Source organism: Apodemus sylvaticus, chromosome 9 (genome assembly GCF_947179515.1).
Source record: "Apodemus sylvaticus chromosome 9, mApoSyl1.1, whole genome shotgun sequence".
NCBI classification, from domain to species: Eukaryota; Metazoa; Chordata; class Mammalia; order Rodentia; family Muridae; genus Apodemus; species Apodemus sylvaticus.
The window spans coordinates 15,186,277-15,210,993 of NC_067480.1; the positions used below are offsets into that span (position 1 = coordinate 15,186,277).

At 37.2% G+C, this 24,717-nt stretch overlaps 1 protein-coding gene across 1 annotated transcript in view; it reads left to right on the forward strand.

The window, feature by feature from the left end:
* The window catches only part of LOC127692773 (uncharacterized), a 124,492-nt gene that overhangs the window by 19,030 nt on the left and 80,745 nt on the right, over positions 1-24,717 (forward strand). Inside the window, exons 3-5 of the mRNA XM_052193370.1 lie at positions 2,877-3,068; positions 16,744-16,911; positions 21,053-21,154. Of these exons, the coding sequence (XP_052049330.1) occupies positions 2,877-3,068; positions 16,744-16,911; positions 21,053-21,154 (462 nt within the window). The remainder of the gene's footprint in view (positions 1-2,876; positions 3,069-16,743; positions 16,912-21,052; positions 21,155-24,717) is intronic.

Genomic DNA, 24,717 nt, shown 5'->3' on the forward strand with positions numbered 1-24,717 from the left:
GTTCATCCATTTTACAAATTTTATTCTCATATGTAACATTTTTTGTTTTAATATTCTGTATATTTTACTTGCTTGTTTATATTATCTTTATCAACCAAACTGTATGTTTCATGAAGGTTTATTTTCTTTTCTTTTCTAACAAGTACGTAGCTACAGCATTATATATAGTACCTGCCCTTTAATATAAAGACTCAATGAGTATTTTTTGTTTGAATTCGAGGAAGTCATATTAGGTTGCTCTGTGGAATGTCCTGATACTATACCCTTGCACTTTTATGCAGAAAGCAGTTCAGAAATAAAATAGTTACAGAAATTCTATTTAAATGTATAAATGTTTTCATAATTTTGGTTTTCCTTGAGCTATGAGTATCTTTATATTTTATTAATATTATTGTCCTGCCATCTCAGGTCAAAATTGCACAAACTTCAGGGTAAGAAGTGCCTTGAAAAACTTGTGTTGTTTCACCAGAAGTTTAAAAAAATCTTTGTAGGCACAAAAACCTGATATTTGCATTTTGCAAGAGATCTCTTCCCACTCCAAGTCTGTGTATGAGCACAGGCACGTACAAGAAGCCTTGATATAAGGCTGGGTATATCAGGAAGTGGGAGAGTCAGTGCAGTAGAAAGGAGGGTAATGTGTCTTACCCATTTAAGAATAAAATTCTAAGTTCTTTACCAAATAAGGCATAGACTTCTTGGGGTAGAATGTCTTTGGCTAAAACTTAGCTGAAACCTGTGCATAAGATCTATGCCAATGAACCAGAAGGTCTACATTAAATAAAAAATAAAGATAGAACTAAAACCAGGTCATCCTGAGAAAAATGACAGACAATAAAAAGAATTCAGTGATATTTTATATGGTGTAGACATATTCATGATTAAACAGTAACTTATATGTAATATGACACAAAATTTGCATACAGTAATGTACAATAGTTTACTTCCCCATAGCTCTAAAAAAAAAGTGATTCTAATAGACCTGCAAAACAACAGATTTGAGGACATCTGAAATCCCAAGCTTTTAATCAATAGCTAGCAACAGAGAGATGAATGAAATTCATCTATTCTCTTGTACAAAATGACAACTGTAATAGCTTCCAATGACTTATGGTGAACCTGGGGCTTCTGGCAAATGTGCTTCTTAACATGAAAATCCCAGCCTGTCCCAGTTCTGGTCCAGTGCTGCTCCAGTTCCCGGTCTTCTCCCCCATTTCCTGGATTCCTCAACACTCCCAAGTGAACTACTTTTCACTCTTAAGGTGCCCATCCAGTCACACAGCAATATGACGAAATTGCAGTAATGAGATACTTTTCAAAGAACAAATATGGGGAGGCTGGGAAAGTCAGAATGAAAGAATTAGTGTTTAGTGTGTGGTGTGCCTTCTTCCTGATACATAAATCTCCTCTCCTGCTGTGGAAGCTGTGGAAGAGAGAAGGGCAATATGGCTGAGCTAGTTTTCTTCAGAAATTATATGGGACATTATCCTATTCATGAGATCAAAGAAGGCAAAATTTCATCACTTACTAAAGTCGCAATATCTCAATAAGATTGCATTAGGACTTGATTTCCAAAATAGGAACTTTCGAGGGACACATATGTTCAAACCACAACCCTTGCTTAAACTTTTATGTTCCATAAATTGATACATTGTCCTACTTAAGTGGGAGTATATATTTTAACGAGGTTCCACCAGGAAGTTTAGTGTCTGCAATCCAGCTCCAGCGCAGTGCCTGATGTGATGCATACCCTGGATATTCATGGAAATAGGAAGAGGCTCACACATGAAAGGAGCTTCTGGTGACCTAGATTAAAAACGCCACACCAGCACTATCTATCTAGTTGAAGTATACTAGGAATATGGGTAGTAAACTTGAATTTTGGGAGGTGTTTATATCCAATCACAGATTGAATTAACAGCTCTACACAGTAGAAGTGATTTAATTATTGGCCTAGTTTGTGTCTCTCTTGCTGAAATCAACACTGACTAAAATCAACTTGGGGAAGTGAAGGGTTGTTTGGCTTGTATATTACAGTCAATATTGAGGAAGTCAGGGGAGGAACTCAAGACAAATCTGAGAGTATCAGTTGACGTGGAGATCGTAAAGGAACCCTGCTTCCTGACTTGTTCTCATGACTTGCTCAGTTTGCTTTCCCACACAACCAAAGAACAAACAGGGTTAGTCATGCCTACAGGAAGCTGAGCATTCCCACACCAGGCCTTAATCAAGAAAATGTCCCCATAGACATATTGCAGTCCAGTCTAATGGAGGAACCTCAATTTATGTCACCTGTTCCCAGGTGACTACAGTTGGTGTACAGTCAGCAAAACGTAACTACCACAAGTATATACCATAAGGTTGGGTGAGATTTCCGAGATATTTTTTGCAAATCTAAGAGTAGCAACACCAAGCAATAGAATAGGTGTAAATATTTATAATTTATAATTGGCAGAATTCAGTACATTTTTTACATATATATTAAAGCGTAAGTGACACAGGCCATGTGTTTTCTCTAAATTTGAATATATGAGAAGATTCTAAATTGAAAGAAAGAAAAATTATAAAACTTATTTTCTAGATTTTAAGTTTTATATTTTCCTTTTAATTTTTTTTCAGTTGAATGGTACTGTGATATTTTATTGGTAAAATTTTTTTCTTCTAATAACTGAAAATCATTGCTTGTAATGACAGAAGGCAGTTGTTTGGGACTATATAAACCTATATCTTCATTTACATCTCTGTTTCTCTCTCCAACTTAGCAAGTGGACCATGAAGGAACTGAATGAAAAGTTTTTACAGTTCTATGTTTTAAAACTATGTTTCATATCCTATCTTGAATTGATGTCTCACTTTGATTTTAATATGGTTTCATCTAGACCAGAATTTGGAGATCAATAACCCCCGAAAGCTATCGCAGGAATTGGCTCTAAGAGGTGGGAGAGCCAGTGATGGTTCCCAGGAAGAAGCAATAGACCAGTGGGCTAGGCGGAGGCAGCAGTTCAAAGATGGCAAGAGATGCAGCTCAGCTGGGGGCAGTTCTGTCATCAGCAACTTCACTGAAGGCTCAGGTGAGTAGAAACCCATGTCTCTAGGCAACGACAAACACAGCTGCTCCTTGCCTCAATTAAATTCCTTGGGCTTCATTTCTGAGATGAAGATTCTGTTCTTTGAACACAGTGATGTGGTGGTCATATAAGGTATTGTTCGTTTGTCTTTAGAAAGATGCTTTTTAAAACAATCAACTCTTTCTTATTCATTTAAGGAACTACTACTTGGGAAATGACCTTGAGAAAACTTTACACCTGCAGCGTATGCCTTCCTTTCCCTTTAGACACTAAAATAGCTAATGATATGGTTGTTTATTGAGTTAAATTTATGCTCTACTTTTTTAAAAAAAAAAAAAACTACATTTGTATATAAATTTGTAATAATGTAAAATAATAATAAGATCAATATAGTTAATTGTAAGTGAAATTTTTTTCTTATTTTGGCATTTTTGAAATGAAGTCTTAAAAGCATATCGGTGCTTTTGTGAAATACTCTCTTCAGGCTATAGAGAGTGTGTTACTTACCAATGTTGGACCTCAGCTTCACAAACAATGGCCTCTGAGAATAGATGATAAGTGATGGCTGATGAAAACTGACTACAGTAAAATATGGAATGATGCACTGGGGGATGGGGTGGGAATTTAGTGCATTTTGTAGATACTAAAACTAATATGGATCCGAGACTGCAACAGAAGATGTTAAAGGAGACGACTGTGCCCACTAGTAGGCATGTGCTATTTGACAATTATTTACAAAAGCAAAGTGCTTTTGAGAAAACACTCATACCATGACCTCTGTGAACTATGATTGATTTTCTTAAAAGGAAGAAAACAAAGAAAAGCACATTGCCGTGATACACAAAATGTCTTTGTGAAGACAGTAGTGAGAATAGTGGCTCTGCCCTGTAGACAAGATGATGGCTGACACCAACGTCATCCTAGGCAATTGTGTCATTTCTTTGCCAATAAAACAGAAGCCTGACAAAACACTAGGAATTGAAAGAAGCCATATATGTGGGGAAAGGTTATACACAACATAAAAATATTGAATACCGTGTTATTACCAGCCTGGAACTTTATATATTCATGTGATTGTGAAGAATGAAATTTAAATATTTTATTTTGTTCTGAAAGTTTTTATTCTTGTCCTTTGGTCTGTGCCTAATTCTTTCAGGTCTTTCTTTGTGTTGGGTGGCAAGGAATACACCTGGGATCTATATCATTTATATTCCACATGTACTGCAGTATTAGATGTTTCTAATCTCCCTTGTTGCTCGTATACACTTGAAATACCTGTCTTAGAATGCACATCTTTTATTAGACTCCCAAAGCTCCGATCCTGCTGCTTCACTAATTTGCTCTAACATTCATTTTCTTCTATCTTCTGTCTCACCTTTATTCATCAATAGTTCTATTTATATTATGCAATCTTGTATATGTTTTTTAAATGTGTTATTAATACTTAGTATGCCACAGAGGTTTTCCTCATCTTTTTTGGACCAATTACTAGTAACAGGATTTATTCACTACTGTGATTCTTCCTTTGCAATGACTGGTTTAGCTCTACCCCAGGAAATTTCATATCCCATTCAGTGTCTCTTGTCCTCAGACGCTAGCATTTTCTGTGTCCACATTTGGGGTAGATAGTGCTGCTGCTTGATTCATGGTGGGTCTAAAAGTGCAGGTAGTGTAAGCATGGAATGATCTTGCAGTTTCTAGTGGTACCCCAATTTATCACTGTCTGGTTTATACCCTGAGTCTCTCTAGTTCCTGGCTTTTTACTCTTTCTACATTCTCAGTGATGTTTATATAATTTTGTATCAAAACAGTATCTATACATTATATGCTAAGGTGTGGGTTCGTATCATGATTTACAGATGATATCTAGGTTTCAGGTGCTGTCTAGGTCATTGCACAATGTGAAGTCTTGTCTTGTTCAAAAATTCATCTACCTTCTTACAAAATACAGCATGTCACACACACACACACACACACACACACACACACACAGTGAGTCAGGGGAGAGCAGACCAACTATTCTTCCTAATATTTATGTGGACTTTGAAATACGATTCTTTTATCGTGCATCAAGTTCAGATGCTAACCCTGTTTTTAAAAATATGTAATTGAACATGCCAGTGTTTTAATATAACCTCTGCAGAAATTGGATCTAAGTACATTCTTGCTTATTAACAAGTTAAAAATCTATCAAAATTGGCAGCTGTTGCCTGTACTTATTCCACTCTCTTGAAATCACCTCTGAAAACACCTTTCATTTGTCCCTCTGGATTCCTTTCCCACCCTTCACTATTTGGCTAGCACAAGAGTTTCTCCTCTTTGGCCTATGTCAAGGGGTGCTCTGGCTTTTTATTAGGTTTGGTTGGTAGTAATATCAGGAGACTGCTGATGGCAATGAGTTCTAAACAATATTGCTCCTGGTCTTTCTGTGTGGGAGGACAGGGCCAGGTGTGTCTCTAAAGGCACTGTCCTATACAGTAACCCACATCACACTGCATTCTATGATATTAAGTTCCTGGAACTGATACTGCCTGCTCCCTCTTGTCATACACTATTCTCAATTCAAATCTACCATGTTTTGTTTCTTTAAGTCCTGTCCAAACTTTGTAAATAGTCATCTGCTTAATTATCTGCAAGTTATCCATTAGAGAGTGCCATCTTTTTCACACCATAATCCTAGAGTGTACTACCACTTTACTATCTGATGCTGTTGAAAACAACTTATGAATAAGACAGCCCTGCATTATTATACCTACAAGAATAAGGAACATCCCATACCCCTAACATAGCTTTTATATGTTCTTCAGTAGAAGAAAAAAGTTAAAATGTACTGGAATCTAAAATTTGGTTTAAGATCTTTCAATATAAGATCTTGGTTCAAATGGGTAAGAGTCATGCTTTAATGGTTTAGAAGTGGCAGGAATACTGGTATATCAGTTTCAAAATAAAAAGAATCTAAAAGAACATATTGTCTCCTATTGGATTCTCTTGAAGAATTGTCAAGCTGTTTTGGTTCATTTGGTTTTATTGACATTTTTCCATTTTTTAACTTCTCTTCTTATTTGAGGTTATAATTCAATCACATCATTCCTCCTTTTACTTTTCCTCCCTCCAAACCTATTAATATAGTCCTCCTTGATCTCTTTCAAATTCATGGCCTCTTTGTTTTATCAGTTGTTGTTACATGAGTATATGCATATGTCTATACAGGTATATTCTTCAGTACAACTTGCTAAGCCTATGTAATGTTCTTCGTGTTCATGGTTTAGGGACTGGCCGTTTCTGATGAACTAATTAGCTTCTGTGTCCTTCTCTGGAGCTGGATGGTTTCTGCCACTCAACATTCCTCAGTTGCCCACAGTTCTTTCTGGAGGTGTGAGGCCTCCTAGGCTCTCTTCCATCTACTAGAGCATGTCTGTTATTGTTCTTGCGCTGCTCGTGTAAAGGAAGTCACGTTGCTGTGACTTTATGTATGTAGTTTTGACATTCCTAGAAGACACAATCTCACTGCAAACTTCCTGATTCTCTCTTACAATCTTCCTCCCTCTCTTTGGCAGTGCTCTGTGGTCATTTTTAGGTGCTAGGGTGATTTGTAGATGTAGCCACTGAGATGTGGTTCCACAATTCTACAATTTGACTGGTTGTAGTTTTCTGTAATCGTTTCTATCTATTGCAAAGAGAAGTTTGCTTGATGAAGAGTAAAGAGGAAACTTATCTGTAAATATAAATAAAGACAAATATGTATAACATAGTTGAGATTATTCCGGTTGAGTCAAGTCATGATTGTACATTGTCTTCAAACTTTCATGATTTCACTATCTCTAGTCATATAGGTTTCCAGTACCAGGCATAGTTTCCTTACTGTCAAGAGTACCTTAACTCTGATTACAGAGCTGCTGGTTACCACAAAAGTACTGTGCCACTCTGGAGCCCTTAACTTATTGTGCCATGTAGGTCATAGTTATGATTCACAGGCATCATATCTGGATAAGACTGTTGGTTGCATCCGTCCTTTTACCTTGGATTGTGCTTTCTTTTTTGAGATTTATTATTTATTATATGTAAGTACACTATAGCTGAAGGTATAAGACACCACAGAAGAGGGCATTATATCTCATTACAGATGGTTGTGAGCCACTATGTGGTTGCTGGGATTTGACCTCAGGACCTTCAGAAGAGCAGTCAGTGCTCTTAATCACTGAGCCATCTCTCCAGTCCTGGATTGTGCTTTCTGATACCATGAAAGCCATTGTCATGGAGGAGGCATTCAGATGAGTTCTGGGACTTGTGTCTGAACACATAGCATCTTCAGCACTAGGGATTTACCTTCCACATATAGGAGCCAACGAAGGATAATAGCAATAGTCTGTAATATTTTGAGAATCTCTTGGACAAACCTACCCAACAACTCAGAGGAGGGCTTCACATGTGCAGTCTTGGGGGTTTTATTAAGCAGTTTTGGGATTTTGGAGGGATGATTTTCAAGCCAGATGAGAAATATTCTTCTCTTTTCTTTCCTTTACTTCTTTTCCCTCCCTCAACTCCTTCCAGTTCTTCCCTACCAACCCTCCCATCCACATCTATTCCCTTTTGTCTATCACTAGAAAAAAACAGGCTTCTATGAAATATTAATAAAATATGACCTGTTGTAGCATGATTAAACAAAATGAACACATCAAAGTTGGACAAGACAAACAGAAGCAAAAGAGCCCAAGAGAAGCCAAAAATCAGACACTCATTTGCACACTCAGGAATCCTATAAAATCACTAAACTAGAAGCCAGAATACACATACAGAGCACATGGCACAGACCCCTGGAAACCCTATGCAATCTGTTTCAGTCTCTATGAGTTCATATGAGCTTTGATCATGTTGATTTACAGAGCCTTGTTTTCTTGATGTCCTCCATCCAACCTGGCTTTTATATTCTTTCTGCCTTCTCTTCCACAGGGTTTCGCAACCACTGAAGAGAGGGATTTGATAGGGAAATTCCATTTAGAGAGCTGAGTGTTCCAAGATCTTGTATTCTCTGTGTATCTGTCTGTGGCTTTCTATATTTGCTGCCATCGCATTTTCTGCAGAAGGAAGCTTCTTTGATGATGATTGAATAAGGCACTGATCTATGAGTATTGGAGAATGTTATTCGGAGTCATTTTATTGCTGCAGTTTTGACGTTCCTATTGTTGTTCTTCTGTTGTGTGTGTGTGTTTGGTTTTACCTCAGATCTGTAGGATATCTGGTCTTGGTGTCTAGGCCTGCCAAGTAGCATCAGGTAGGGGTTCCTTCTTAGGTTGTAGGCCTTTATCAAATCAGATATTGGTTGGTTACTCCCACAAGCTTTGTGCCATCGTAGTTCTAGTATATCTACCAAGCAGGACAGCACTATAGATCAAAGATTTTTATGGCTGACTTGGTGTTCATGTTTCTCTTTTGGTAATATGGAAGATGCATCTTTGTCTCTCTAGGTCTGGGATGCCTCAAAGTTGCTAGAACATAGGGGAAACATATAGGCACCAGCCCAATGTCTCCATGTTCAGCAATGTGTGCAGATGCCATCTTCAGCCATGAGGCATTGCTATTAGTTGCTGGAGAATAACAGTCCAGTCTTGGCAACAGTCTAGGGTATTTGGGGATTTCCATAGGGTCCCTATTGCCAACAACTCAGTTAGATGTAACCTATTTCTGGTACAGCACACTTCATTTGGTGACAAAAGTTATCCAGTTGGGGCCCTGTTACTCCCATAATTTTGCACCTTTATTTAGATTGCCTTCATATACTTATTTTTTTTTTGCTTATCCCTCCCTAAGTTTTCTCCCTCATATCCCCTTCTCCTCTCATCTTCCCTATTTGGTCCTATTATTCCACCCCAAAGATAGTTATGCATCCATAACTATCTTTTCTATATCTCTTAACAAGATCTATCTGTATCCCATAGGCCCTTACTCTAAACCTAACCTCTGTAGCTCTATGGATTGTAGTTTTATTATCGTTGACTTAACAGCTGATAGCAGCCACATATAAGTAAATACATGCTGTTTGTCTCTCTAGGTCTGGGATGCCTCAATCAGAATAACATTTTTTGTCCATTATTTATCTATGAAACTCAGAGGCACTTGTGTTTTCTCGCAGCCATCAGCAGCATCCCTTTACAGCAATGCTTCCCTTGTCAATATATACATATACACATATACATACACATACACATACATACATATACATTACACACACACACACACACACACACACACACACACACATATATATATATTGCTGTTTCTTCTTTCTGAGGTTTCTCGTGGACCTTGAAACAAATTGTTTGTTTGTGTGTGTGTGTGTGTGTGTGTGTGTGTGTGTGTGTGTATGCATGCATGTATCAGAAACATTCATCTGCAGTTTGTAGCTGCAACCTATATAAAATATTGAGTTATCCATCAATCAATCCACCAAGACAGTAACCAGCATTTATCCATCTTTATAAACTGAAAACCAAGAAGCTGAGTGGTAAACAATTTTCTTACAATTGTAAAAAGAAGAGACATAAGTTTACATGTAGTATCATATAATGAAACATCTGCTGCACATGAGAAATTTTTTCAATTAAAGGTATTCTAAGGTAGACATAAAAGGTATACAACTTTATAAATTCTGTGTGATGTTCCAATATATATATGGTGATATATTTTTAATTTATTCTCTTATATAATACATCTCAATGGCTGTCTCCCTGCCCCCCTTCTTCCAGTCCCCCTGCCTCCCCCTCCAAATCCATTGCATCTTCATTTCTCTTCAGAAAAGAGTGGGCATTCCAGGAATATCCGTGAACATGGCATACCAAGATGCAATAAGACTTGGCATAAACTCTCATATCAAGATTGGATGAGGCAACCCAGTAGAAGGGATAGGATCCCAAGAGCAGGCAAAGGAGTCAGAGACATCCCCCCTCCCCCCCCCCCACTCCCACTGTTAGGAGTCTAACAAAAACATCAAGCTAAACAACCATAGCACACGTGCAAAGGGCCTAGCACAGACCCATGTAGACTCAATGGTTGCCTCTTCAGTTTGTGAGTCCCCATGAACTGATTCTACATGCCATGCTCTCCTGGTATCCTCTACTCCTCTGCCTCCTACAATCCTTCCTCACCCTTTTCTGTGGGATTTCCTAAGCTCTGTCTAATGTTTTGAATGTGCTCTCTGTATCTAAACCCATTGGCTTCTGAAAGAAGCCTCTCTAATGATGACTGTAGAATGCACTGATCTTTCGAGTATAGCAGAATATCACTAGGAATTGTTTCATTGCCTTTTTAAAAAAAGTCCTTTTTGGTTCTCTCCTAGCTCTCAGAGCCATCCAGCTTCTGGATTCTGGCCATCCAGGCAGTGTGAGGCATGAGCTTCCTCTCGGGACTTGGGCTTCAAGTTACATAGTCATGGGTTGGCCCCTCCTACAAGCTCTGAAGCACCAGTGCCCCAGTGTGTCTCGCAGGGAGGACAGGATGCGGGTCATAGGTTTTGTGGGTTGGTGTCCCAGTGCTACCCCATCTAGGAACCAGGGAGCCTAGCCTGGTTCCAGAAGATAGAGGCTCAGGCTCTGTACCCTCAGTTACTAGAAACTCTCACTAGAATCACCCGCATAGGTTCCAGGAAATTTCCACTGCACTAGGATTCAGTGTTGGCCTCTAAATGCCAGTTGTTTCTCCCTATACACCATTCAAGTTGAATTTATCTATCTCTTCAAGAGTTTATGAATTCTTTACAGTAAAAATATTCAACATGATTTCTTCTTTATATATATATATATACATATATATGTATATATATATGTATATATATATATATATAAAACACTTCTCAGTAATTAACCATCAACAATAGCATCGATAGCACAAACCTAATGGGAACTTTGTTGGCCTTTAAATGTCCTAGAGATTGGTCTGGTTCTTTCTCACTCATTGGGTTCTTCAGTGACATAGACTCCTAATAAGGGTCTATTTCATTCATTGTAATGGCAAGCCCTTCCCTACCACTGGTCTTAGGCATTCACATCTACTTTGCACTTTTTGAAAGAAGAAACAATTAGATCCATGCCAGGGCCAGTTCATACCTGCTCACAAAGTCAGCAGTGCAGGTTCACTACACTGCAGCTGGGCAACAGTAGATTGTTAGCTTGGTGCTGGCCATGGTGGGAATATTTATACAAGGAAAATTCTCATGCACAGCAAAATCAGGGATTTTTTTTTTCATTTTGGAAAGTTATTTAAAATGTTTACTGACAGTCCACTTGAAATAACACAAGATCAGCAGTAATGCTAACGTAAATTCAGATGTAATGCCCAAACACGATTTTAATTAAACAGATGATAGTGTTCTCTTTGGGGTAAATTTTGTTTGGAATGAAAACTTATCCTAACAATTTGGTTCATGTTAGATACAAGAATAAGTGTCTGCCACTTCTCTTTCAGCCTTTCCAAGCCACACACACACACACACACACACACACACACACACATATACACACAGTGAAGGCATGATACATTTCTTGAGGAAACTTTCCAGTACAGCCTGTAATGCACTCAGAGCTATTTGGGCTAGTATTGTTTAATGTGTAGTTTGAATTTTTTTCTCATTTATAGAGTCAGGATATGCTACTGATATATGACTTAAAGCCTGACAGCTTTATTGAGCATCATTACCTCTAGCATTTTCCCTCTGTTAATCTCACTCATCTCTGACTTCCTACGTAATAACTGGAAAAGACATTAAGAGCGGCATGTTTATGTGTGTTGACACAGTTGATCAATCCATCTGGCTGTGGGGAATGCTGACTAAGGTGTACTAGGTAAATAACTTGAACGCCAGTAATGGGAATGGGAAGGGACTGAAAAATGGGGCTTTGATTTTTACAATCATAAATGGCCCCTGGATCGCAAACAGATGTAGCAGGAATTTGGGGTTAATCATGTGGGTATAGCTCTTAGCATCTCCCATACATTATTCAGTTATTTGGCTAACAAAGGTATTATGGAATTGTACTTTGCAAGTATTAGATGCCATAGAGAAAGAAAGAAGGAAGAAGAAAGAAAAGAAGGAAGGAAGGAAAGAAGGAAGAAAGAAAGAGGAAAGAGAGAAAGGAGAGGGAGGAGAGAGAGAGGAGGGAGAGAGGGAAAGAGGAAGGGATGAATGAGGAAGGAAAGCAAGGGAACTAATTCTAAATTCCTAACAACAGCTAAGCAGACTAGAGGGCAGCAGAGAGGATATGAGCTATCACAAGGGATCCAGGTTTAGTTCCCAGGACCCACAAGATGTTTCACAACCATCTGAAACTCCACTACCCTTTCTGACCTCTGTGGGTACCAGACATGCCCATGATGTACAAGCATACATACATGAAAAAGACCCCTACACATAAAATAAATGTCTATCTAAAATAAACTGAAATCATATCTATCTAGAAGTTTTAAATAGTAAGACCTAAAGCTAGTGGCGACCCTACTTGACGCCGGATGGTTCTAGTCTAAGCCGCTCACGGTGCATTTTCTTGTTGACATGACTCCCAGTAGAATTATGAGTTGCGTGATTGTACTTCAACCTCATTTTGTGAACCAGAGCCTCCTGCAGAGGATAAATGACATGATCCAAGTCTTCCAGCTATATATAATTAGTCTTAGTTTCAACTTCAGACGGTCTAACTGGGATTCATGATCCGACACAAAACAGCAATTATTGAATCTGTTGAACTCAAATAAAATCCTGGTCTTCTTGGGCTTTGCTTCTCTGCACACCTCCTCTCCATTTTCTTCAAATGATACAATAGAAGGAAAGAAGAATAAGGATACCTAAGGTACTCAGAGCTAATTATTGCATGTTATGGCTCTTTTCAAAACTTATATTTATTATTACTATTACTATTATTATTTTAATGAGGCCAAAAATAAAAGTAAAAAGTAAAAAAGCATTCCTGTATATTTTTACTCAAAATGCAATTTCAAGAATATGAAAGCATTTCAGAGCTCAGGTTTGAAATGCTCATCTATTAAGTGTTTAATCTAGCAAACCTAATTTGGTAACAAACTTTATCTGACAACGAGTTATTTGGGCTCGCCTGTTTAGATCAAGGTTCAACGTGGAGCAGATGTTGAGACCTTTAGCAGCTATAAATTTCCAGCAGGTGTGTGGCTTGCTGCTTCATTGGGTTTTAACACAAATTTTATGTCTCCGCTTATGTAAAAGTACGCTCATTAGCTCTGTTCCGCTAACCGAATGAGTATAGAGCCACTCATCCACAGAGTCACATCTGTTTGTAAATAAGTGAGCTGTTGGAACAGCCTCATACATATTGATAAAGACAATGATCCAGAGAAAGACCCCACCCCTCAGACCCTCACATGACAGCAGATGACTGCATAGCCAACACAGGCATTTAATATCAAAGGGAACGTATTGTAAGATAAACCAGTTGTTCCAAAATTCTGTGTGAGCTACATCAACAAACATTTTTAAAATAACTTAATGTTTAATTATTAAGGTACAGAATGTAATAAACAAAACTAAAACTTTAGAAAGTCCTATTATAGCTTTAAAAAAAACAACAAAAGCTTTTATTTAGCTTCAAAGCTCAGAAAGTCATGTTAATAAATTATTGTGTAATTTTGGTTTACTTTTCCCATCCCAATAAAATGTCACACACGGACTTACCTAAAACATGATTTTTTTTTTTTAATTTTAAAGTGATTTTGAAATATGCTCTGTGGAAGCAGGTATCATATTCTGATTTATACTATTTATATTACTCTGCCCTAAACTTTTTTATAATTTTAACCTAATAAGCACCATGTCCCATAAAGCTCATATCATTTCTATTCCAAATTTATAACTGTCTATTACTGTCATATGCCATCCCTTTTTCCATCTAAACATAACGTAGTATATCTACTCAATTAGCATGGCATATGGAAGTATTGGCAGAATATTGCAGACTGCAGATTTCAGATTTGGGGACATTAGAGTATTTGTATAAGCATTATATGGTATCTGGGGATAGGATCTATATGAAAGCAAAATTCTTATATATATGTAAATATATATAAGAGAGAGAGAGAGAGAGAGACTTCTCAAACCAAGCATATATGGTATTCTCATACTTTGGGTGTTAGGCTGACATTCAAAAGCTGTTAAGTTTGTCATTTTATAATTTTCACAATAGGAATGCTTCACTCCTCCCTGTTAATCTCCTCCTATTCCCCACCAGATTCTCTGAATAATTTGTGTAGACACACTTCCTTTAGATACGCCTCTCTTTACAGTCAGCTGCCCCGCCCTCTTCCTCTGAATGCTGGAACTGCACCACAATGTCTTACATTGTATCCCCGATGCACATAAAATTAATCGCCCCCGCCTTCTAGGAGAAGAGCATTTATTTCAAATCAATTCAGTGAGTGAGAAAATGTGCCTGAAACCACCCAGGCCATCAAATGTCTATTGTAGTCTCACATAATTTAAGCAAATGTGGACATTGGAAACCTATTGTTCATTTGTGTATGTGTCAGGACAATGACTAATAGCTATTCTCTGTAATCTGGTACTAAGAAACTGCAAGTGGAAATGAACAAGAACCAATAGGAATGATTCTCCAGGGACACCCGAGAGAGCCTTGGTGGGGCTGTGTGGAGGGTGTGAGGTGCTTTCTATAACTGACCTACAGTAGAACTCTGCCTTGCTAGATCAGGTAAGGATGGAAATAAGAGATTTCTCCCAGAACTTCCTGAGAAAGTCTTAGGAACCATTACAGTGTATAAGGAGAAACAGAGAGGGAAGTACGATGCTCTGTTGCGCTTTAGGAAGCATTGCTGAAGCACATACCTACAATCCCAGGAAATGAGACAGACATCAGGACACTGGGAGGTCAGCCCCTGCTTCACTTTGTTGTTCTGCAGAGCGTTGCTGTTGTTTGCCTTCTGTAAGCCCCGCATTCCTAATACTATTTTTCAAATGCAAATAAATTATATAGTTTTCTTGAAAACAACTTTAAGTTCTGAAGCATGATCTTTTTTCCTCAACTGTGCCTACATGAAAGACTGAAGGAGATGGAGTTGGGTTTTCCTCCGGTTTGAACTTTCTAACCAGGGCACAAAGAAATGGAAGGTAATGTGGAAAGATAAGCTCATTTCTTTTAGAGACACAGCCTTCCATACCAGTACACTCCTCTGCACAGGGAAGGACAAATGGATGAAACTTCACACATCTCTTCCTACGCACTTCTCTTTATATACGCCCATAGTGAGCATCCTAGAAATACACTTTCAGGGCCTTCTTTAACCACAAAGAGAGCAACACGATTGTGTATCTGATAATCCTTTTCCTTTTGAAACTTGATGTTTCAAAATGGATTCTGAAAGCTAATTCCTTTTGCTTTGTTTTTTTGTCTTTTTGATTTTGTTTTTGTTTTTTTGAGTCAGGGTTTCTCTGTAGCTCTGGCTGTCCTGGAACTCACTTTGTAGACCAGACTGGCCTCGAACTTAAAATTCCGCCTGCCTCTGCCTCCCAAGTGCTGGGATTACAGGCATGCACCACCACCGCCGGTTGAAAGCTAATTCCTAGTCTAACCTGATGTCAGCTTGACCTCTAAATAATAATATATTGGTTTTCAAAAGCAAACATTTATCTTTAACTGGAGTATTTGCAGCATTGTGTACAGTGCACAGACTGCCATGGCCCAGACCCTCAAGCAATATGTTCTAAGCGTGCTTTTCTTTTTTGAAGATTTGTTTTCCTTTTATTTGTGTGGGTACATTTGTGTGTGTGTGCGTGCGTGCGTGCATGCGTGTGTGCGTGTGCGTGGTATTTGTTGCTATGGTTGTATGCAAGATAGTGCAGTGGCTGAAATCAGAAGGTGACAGATCCCCAGGACCTGAAGTTACAAGCAGTTTTGAGCCACTAGTGTAGGTGCTGGGAACTGAACTTGGCTCTTTGGAAAAGCAGCAAGTGCTCCTAACTGCTGAGCCTTCTCTATAGGCCCGGGGAATATTTGTTTTGATTATATTCTAAGAACATATAAATTATTTCTAAGAAAAATGCACAGCAAACTTAGATACTTTTTGTGTTCACAGATGATGCTCATTTTTTATTATGATATTTTAATGATTTTTTAATTTTTTATTTATTGAAAAGGGAAGTAAAGGGAAGTAAACACACTTTATGATAAAATTAAAGATTTATATTTCAGATAAACAAGTTAAAATTGACAATTTTTATAGAAAATTAAGGAGTTAAGTGGTAGACATGTAAAACATTGCTAAATGAGATAAAATACGGGATAGACACATTTTATGATAGAATTGAAGATTTACATAGAAAATATTTCTGATAAAATTGTAGAAAAATATAGAAAAACATGTTAGAATTGAAGATTATCATGGAACATTTTATACAGATACAATAATGGTAGGCAGAAAAGTATTCCTAAATTGATTAAAAGTTGAATTATAAACATTTTCTGATAAACTTGAAGATTTACAGGGAAAATATTTCTGATAAAATTGTAGAAATATATAGAAAAACATGTTGTTTCATTCCTAGGAACCTTGCCTCTGCATATCTGGATGCTTTCTCACCGTGACCACCGGAGCACTGGCTCCTCTTTCCTGTCAGTGGATAACTTCATTTCTCACCTTTTCTGTTCCTCAGTCACCTCAGATGATGCTCATTCTGTGGATTTGGGCTTTCGAGTTGATATTGAAGAAAAAGGATTCTACACAGAGAATTTCCATTCAACAGCATGGGTTTTCCGAGGCGATGATGGAAGTCCTGAAGACAGTCCCAGGTGTCTTAGTAAAAAGCCAAGACCAGTAGCTGGTAAGGGTTTTAGAATTATGGCAAGGCACAAATGTCTTAGCAAACTCTTAACTAGACACCTAGACACTTAAGAATATAGGTAGTTGACATGCGTTAAAGAATCTGAAATTACTAAAACAACTTATTATTTTAAGACCTATTCCTTAATATATGATACTAGGGATTAATATATCAATGTGGGATGAGGGAAGTCTCACAGGGCTTCCACCCCTAGATGAAGAACTATAAGCAACTAAAACCTGCTAAGAGAGAAAGAATAGTCTTCTACAGGGACAAACCACCTGATAGATAATATCAAGTCCAAATAGTTAGACCTAAACACACACAAATACAAACACAAACAAACACACACACACATACACACACACACACACACACACACACAGAGAGAGAGAGTGAGAGAGAGAGAGAGAGAGAGAGAGAGAGAGTTAAATGAATGAATCCAGTAGATTGCAGTTTTTAAATTTGTTCGTGTATATATGTTAAAGAATATAAGGCCATGATTTTGAAAGAGAGTCAGAGAAGTGGTGGAAAGTTGGATGGAGGAGAGGAAGAAAGGAAATTGTATAAATATATACTCATGGAACACCCTCATAGAAGCAGGGGGAGGGGGTTGGGATAGGTGGGTCTGGGGGGGAGGGGAACCGGAAAAGGAAATAGCATTTGAAATGGAAATAAAGAAAATATCCATTAAAAAATAATAAAATAGAATAAAAACTATTCCTTCAGAATAGCAACTCCAGATGTGGAGTATAAATAAACTGGGCATAGTAGTACATTCCTGAAATCCTTCACACAGGAAGTGGAAGCAGGTTTGGGGCCAGGGAAACAACTCAGTACAGTGCACCTCTTATGGAGGTCTGGAGTGAGGTTCTGGAGTTAGCAGCACTGGGAGATCACGAAGAGAATATAGACATCAGGAAAGTAGGCAGCAGGCCAATGGAATAATTTTTACAAAACTATTTTAATTACCTAATAATACTTCAGGGATGCTATGATGCTAATTTACATGTGTCCCCATGCATTTTCTGAAAAATATATTTAATAGTTGTAAAACAAAACCCAGTCCTTAATTTCCTAAAATGTTCTGAGATGGAAAAGAGGCAAAGGTGTCCTGCTGCCAGCTGCCTTGAGGTAGGGCACTTGATGTAGAATGTAGGGCATTTCGGTGTAAGAGCTCTGTTATATTTATGAAAACACTTGCCCTTCATTTGGATTTTTACAACCAACAATATGATGCAAAGGCAGTGCTGTCTACAGGGATAAATTACTTGGCGATGCACCCGCAGTCTGTGAAACAACAATGACATTCATTTGTGACTTGTCAGCAGCTGTGTGGCACTTATAGATTATTCAGTAGACAGAGCCATGGGAAAGGGGGACTATAAATCTTAAAACGTGAGAAAATCGTCTTCAGAATGGGAAAGGAACACGGTTACAAACATCTTGGTCGTGTCCTGCCACAGGAGAGTTCTACAGTTGAGCTCACCATTCCAAGACTTTATTAGAATGTTTATTCTTCCATACATGTTGTTGACATTCAGATTGCTTGACCGAGAAACCAAAACCACAGAAACACGACCTTGAAAGCAATAGCTATTTAACAGTCTCATGGAATAATAAAAAGACAAATATGATTTGATTTGAATCAACATATAAAAATCTCTCATTAAGAAAGTATTTGTGGGTAAATCAATCTGTCAAAGGCAGAAGATAGTATCAAGGGTGTAACCTAGAGGGAACAAGAAACCTTGAAGAGAAGTAGAGATGTTAGAAAATTATTGTTATAGCAAACAGAAATGGATTTCTGCTTTTTTTTCTGATTAGCTACCAGCCTATCTCAGCATGTTGAAATATTAATTCGTAAGTCCTTGAATTCCCCAGTTCTGCCTCTTAAATTAGGAGATTCAATAAGACATTGTCCAATCACATGTACCAAGAGAGAATTCTTTTAATGAGAAACAAACTTTCCCAGAGGCACAGAGCATTAAAGAAAACAGAGGTTTAGAGCTGAGATACACAGAATACCTTCTCAGCAATATTATCATGCCTTTCCTGGGAACAAGAGAAGAACAACATATTTTCTTCAGACATTTTACAAAAGCAAGCATCTCTTCAAGAATCCACATGAAGACACCGTATCATTCCATCCCTCCGAACTAATGCCAGTTTGGGCAGTAGGTGTCTAGCTCTTAAGCTTCAAGAGGATACGACTCCTCTCTGTCTTTTCTGGTACAATCCTTATACACAAGAATGTCCCTGGCAGTAAAACAGAGCACAGCAGATATCTGTGAATTAATGACTTCTGCTTTTGACTGCAGTGGACCTGGGAACAAGGAGAAATGTCTCCTTGTTTATACCAGATGCTTGTCTTCCTTGTCTAACCAAACAGGAGGTCGTGACTGAGCGCACTTGGGAAGAACACTGCCTGCTGCTAAATTTGTTATGTCTCACAAGAAACTTAATATGAAATGTAATGATTTATCCCAGAATATCTGAATAAAAAATTAAGAGAAAAATTAAGTGAATCATCTTATAAGCTCTGAAAAGTAACATAAATTTAATAATAATAATAATAATTTTACAAATGTTATGGGCATTGTCATCTAACATCTTCTGTCAGCGATGATGACAAAGGAATTCCACATCCCTCACCACCTTTGGGAGCCTCATTATCCATCGCTTCAAAGTCTGTCTCGAGATTTTCTTTGACTTCCTAGATACTTTTAATTCAGCTCATATTTTGTCTACACATAGGTGTTCTGAAAATGTCTTTAAATGTAGACTTTACACTAAGGCAACCTACAAAAAGGAAACACTTGCACTTCAACCCAGACATTTAATTACAATCTAAGAAGTAAAAAATAACATCTACATAAGTAAAAGATGCATCAGGTTAAGAAGAAGGAACAAAATGTATTACCCAGAAATTCTAATGCTTTCTTCCTTTTTATGAAAGGGCAACCTATTAAATTTCTGCTGTAAGATGTTAGGTTACCCTATTCTTTTTAACATCTGGTTTTCTGACCTTATAATTGCCTAGCTTTTCACAAAACCTCAGAGTCGATCTAGTATTAAGAACCTACTCCTGAAACTTAGGAATGTTTCCAATTATGCTTTATTATTATTTACTCTTTACTAGTCTTCAAAGCCAAATGTTAATGATGTTCATAACCTGGAATCATACCTTTTCTTCATTTCTGAGGAGTAATAACCCCAAACAATTCTGAACAGAGGGGATCATGATCTGTGAGGAGCAATCTGGAATTCAGTCTTGAAGAATTTTCTTCATTTTGGGCAAAGTGCCTTGAGATAGAGAAAAGTCAAGAGGGTTAATGAATGGGTTTATGTCATGAATAAATCAAACTGATTAACAAGCAGAACCTGTGAGGAAAACATACACACACACACACACACACACACACATGAGAGAATGATATAGAAAAGAAGATGTAAAAGTAGCAGGGAAAAAATACAGGAGGAAAAGTGGATTGGTAAGTGGCCCACAGCAATTAAAGTTAGCTAGATGGCTGTAAAAATTCATGAACTCTTACTGTGATGTTCTTAGGATTCTCCATGGACAGTGCACCCAAGCGTACTAGTTCCAACCTCTTCAAAACCAATTGTTCTTGTATTTTTCTTAGTGAGCCAGGTCTTTTACTCCTCCGGGCTTCTCATAAAACATCATTTTATAAACTATGTTTAAATGTTTTTCATGAATAGTGTTGTAATAAATTCTCTTATTTACCAATCTAAGCACCTTAGGTTTGCTTTTTGGGTAGCCCTGATAGAGTAGTTCAGTGTGAATCTAAAGTATAGAACTGTTTAACTCTAGTAAGCTTTATACTCAACACAAATATTTAACCTCTCTACCCTCTGCACGCCAATATTCTCTTCTCTAAAAATATATTAACAATCATCATGTGTTGTGAAGATTAACTTAAATTACGCTGTATGAAAATATTATGGAGAAACCCAGAATTTTGCGTAATTAATATATTCTATTACTTAGTATTGTTTGGAATGTGTCTATTAGGCCTGACAAAGAATCAGAAAGTAAGCAAGCGACTTGTACAGTACTGTAAAAGTATGTAGTATGGAATGTCAACTCAGAGCAATTCATTCTTTTCTTCCCTTGCAGTTCGTGAGCGCACTGTGAGACTATTCAAAGGAACTGGAGATTATCCCTGGGGATTTCGGATTCAGTTCTCCAAACCAATCGTAGTAACTGAAGTGGATACCAGTAAGTGCTCTCACAAGAAGTTTAATTCATACCAGAACAGCCCTCTCAATCCTATCAAAATATACCAAATAACTTATGCTCTCACCATCTTGTAAAGTGCATTGTGCGACAGAAGCAATTTCTGAGACTATTTACCAAACAATACTGAGAAGTTCTCAGACTATGACCACATATTGTTTTAAAGTCTGGGATATTTGTATGAATGCACTCCTTAGATAAACAGAGTTGCCCTGGCAGTTCTATTTGCCCTGGATTATTTCCATTATGCCTCCTTGGGTATTCTTTTAAAATGTTGTTCCTAATTAAAACATTACATTACCCTGTTCCTCCTTTCAATTCCTCTATACCCTACCCCAATGTGCTCTCTCTCTCTCTCTCTCTCTCTCTCTCTCTCTCTCTCTCTCTCTCTCTCTCATTCACGGTCTCATTTCCTTTAAATGTTATTGCAAATATAACAAATGTTATCAAATATAGAAACATAATGTGCTGATTCCATTTTGTGTTGCTTTTACACAGATGTTTTTACAACTGGCCACTTGGTATTGGACAACAAATTAAGGAGGTCATTTCTGGGGAAGACTAATTCGGTTTCTCAACAGTCATTAATTGCCTATATCTCTTTATCTTGTGATATTTCTTCCATATATGCTGTGACATATACTGGTTTTGGAATTATTCATATCTTATTGAGGCAGCCATATTGTCATTGCTTGCTGGTCATATCTAGAAGACAACTCTATCAGCAACTTTCCGGATAACTGGTTCTAATAATCTTTCCGCCCTTCTTCTTCAATGTTTCTTGAACCTTGTATGTAGAAGTTATATAGTAGATGCATCATTTGAGCCTGAGGGTACCAAGAATTTGGATATGTATTTCATTACTGTTCAGTCATTTAGGAAAAATAATTTAAAGTGCTTATAATTTCAGATTAGAAATTGACTAATTTGAATTTATATATCAAAACTATGTTGTATTTCAGAGAATCATTATGGAGAACTGTTCTATGCAAAGTATTTAACATTTATATATTTGGTATTTTTGTTCCCATTTTAAAAAAAATAGCTATATTAGGATCAAAGTCAGTGAAAAACTTGCCAACTGAGTTTTTATGTCTATAAATAACAGGATTTGAGTCTTAGAATTTCAAGCTATGGAACCAGAGTTTCTTCACTACAATATAGCCCATTAGGACACAATCAAACACCTGACTCAAAGTGGTTTAAACAACGGAGCAGATGGGCTGACTCACAAAGCTGAAAGTTCTGAGCTTGTGCAGATGTTGGGTTTGCTTCAGTGGTGTAGTCATTTCATCAGAACCAGGACTTGTTTCATTCCTTTCATTGCTGTCCTAAGCTTCCACTTAGACCTAAATAATCTCAGCAGCTCTGGTTTTCCTACTCCAAACTACAGAGTCAGAGAAAGAAGACAAGCTTGCAACCCCAAATAGCCTCAGGGGGACTCCACTGGACTGGCTCAGTTAGGTCAAATGAGGTGGTTGGATTGAATTGTCAGAAAGCTAAGTCTGCCGTGGACCAGAAGATGGAGTGATTCCCTTCCCCTTGTACAAGTTTCCACAGAATAGAAGACAGAAAGAGATGATCTTGTGAAATGTAAGTTCCAGTGCAAGACATACTGACCACAGCGATACTCAACACCCAGTAAGATGTCAGTAACAATCACACAAATAACATCACAGAGTTCATTCAAAACTGAGAGGTTTGGCATGTGATCATTTTCTGTTTTGAAAAAAAAAAAAAACATGTGCCATATTCCAGGAATCATGGTATATTCCTGTAATCCCAGCATTCCAGAAAGTAAGACAGGAAAACTTCAAGTTCAAGGCTGACGTAGGCTACACACTGACCCATGATTCAAATAAAAATTCTATTATCACATAATTACCTTTGAATATTTCTTAACTAATTTGCCTAATTAACTTCAACTGTTAGAAATCATTAACACATTAAGCATCACATCACCTGTTCCTGGCCACACTGCTGGATTAACATTGTATATAACATATAACATGTAACATGTAACAGACATATGATATATGATGATATATGATATATGATAAACATATAAATGCATAGTAAAAACAGTTTATTATAAAAAAAACCTTTTCTTCATATTCTTTACTCAACTTACTTTACCAACATATTTTCCCTCTCTGTGACATATAAAATGAATTCGAATTTTTGTCTTCTCTCAAGAAACAAAGGACTTTGTTGCTCTGTTTTGCAATTAAAAATCTAGACCAAATGCACAATTGCAGAACTGTAAATCAATCTAATACTATCATCTAGATTTCAGAATTCCTCTCTGGTTTCCTATTCTCCTCCCACATCTTGAAACCATCTCAGGAATCAAGCATATACTGTCTTCTTGACTATTGTCTATTTCTATTTATTGACACTTCCAATTGACCTGTTCTCCTTTAGTCTCCTTTTGTCTCTTCCATTTCAACAGCAATATTTACACCTGTGGCTTAATTTTCTCCCCCTTCTCATCATTTACAAAACGTTGATAAATAAAAAGACAGAAAAAAAACCTTTAAAAAAACAAACATTTTAAGTCCATTTGAAAATATATTCAAACTGTAATGTAAATTTCTATCCATGCCATTTGAAAGGACGACATGATAAGTCTTGAGAACTCTGTAGCCAACAAGACGTTTTGCCTATGCAGAGACACTTTAATGTCTCTGAGATGTCCCCCTGTAGGGGAATCAGCAATCATGCTTCCTGTTTTGTTCTTGATTTCTTCCTTCGTCAATGCAGCCTGGATCTTCAGAAGGTCTTCCTTTGTCAAATCTAATTTTTATTAATTATGATGGGATTCATAACTGCTCTTTCAGTGTTGAAACAGAGACAAAACCTCTTCCCAAACATAACATGAGTTATCACATATTCGTGCTGATCTAATTTAGTAGTCCTTTCTAAGATCTAGTGCTATTCAATAGCTGTGCTATCTTCTCATTGACATTTTAAAAATGTAAAGCCGATAGAGCATTATTTAAATGTTCTTTGGGAGATCCCATATTTCCCTTCTGTTTTATAAGCATTTCCTTTAAAGTCCTGTTAGAGCTCTCTGCAATAGGAGATAGCCCAGGAACATGTTTTATGTCATAATAATGTCTAAAATAGTGTTGTATTCTAATATATATATATATAAGCATTGTCAGCTTCAGTCTGTAAAGATATCTCCAAGATAGTCATCATCTCTAATAAATCTGAAATCTCAGAATCAGCCTTTACAGAACTCAAGGCAAAAGCATATTGGAATCCTGACTATGTATCAGTTATATGATATATCCACACATATGCATATTTTAAATTTTAAAAGCCTACAAAATGAAACATATAAGCTATTATATGACACTGTTCTAATGTGCTTTCAAACATAATTTGTACTCTTAACTCAGTATATTACATTTCTATGGGTTGTCATGCTGATTTCACAAGCCTTTTTTGGATTTTTTTTAAATATTGAGCTACCTTCAACTGTCATTGTAGATTCCAGTTTGGATTCCTCTGAAGATACTTTACTCTGATTTAAATAT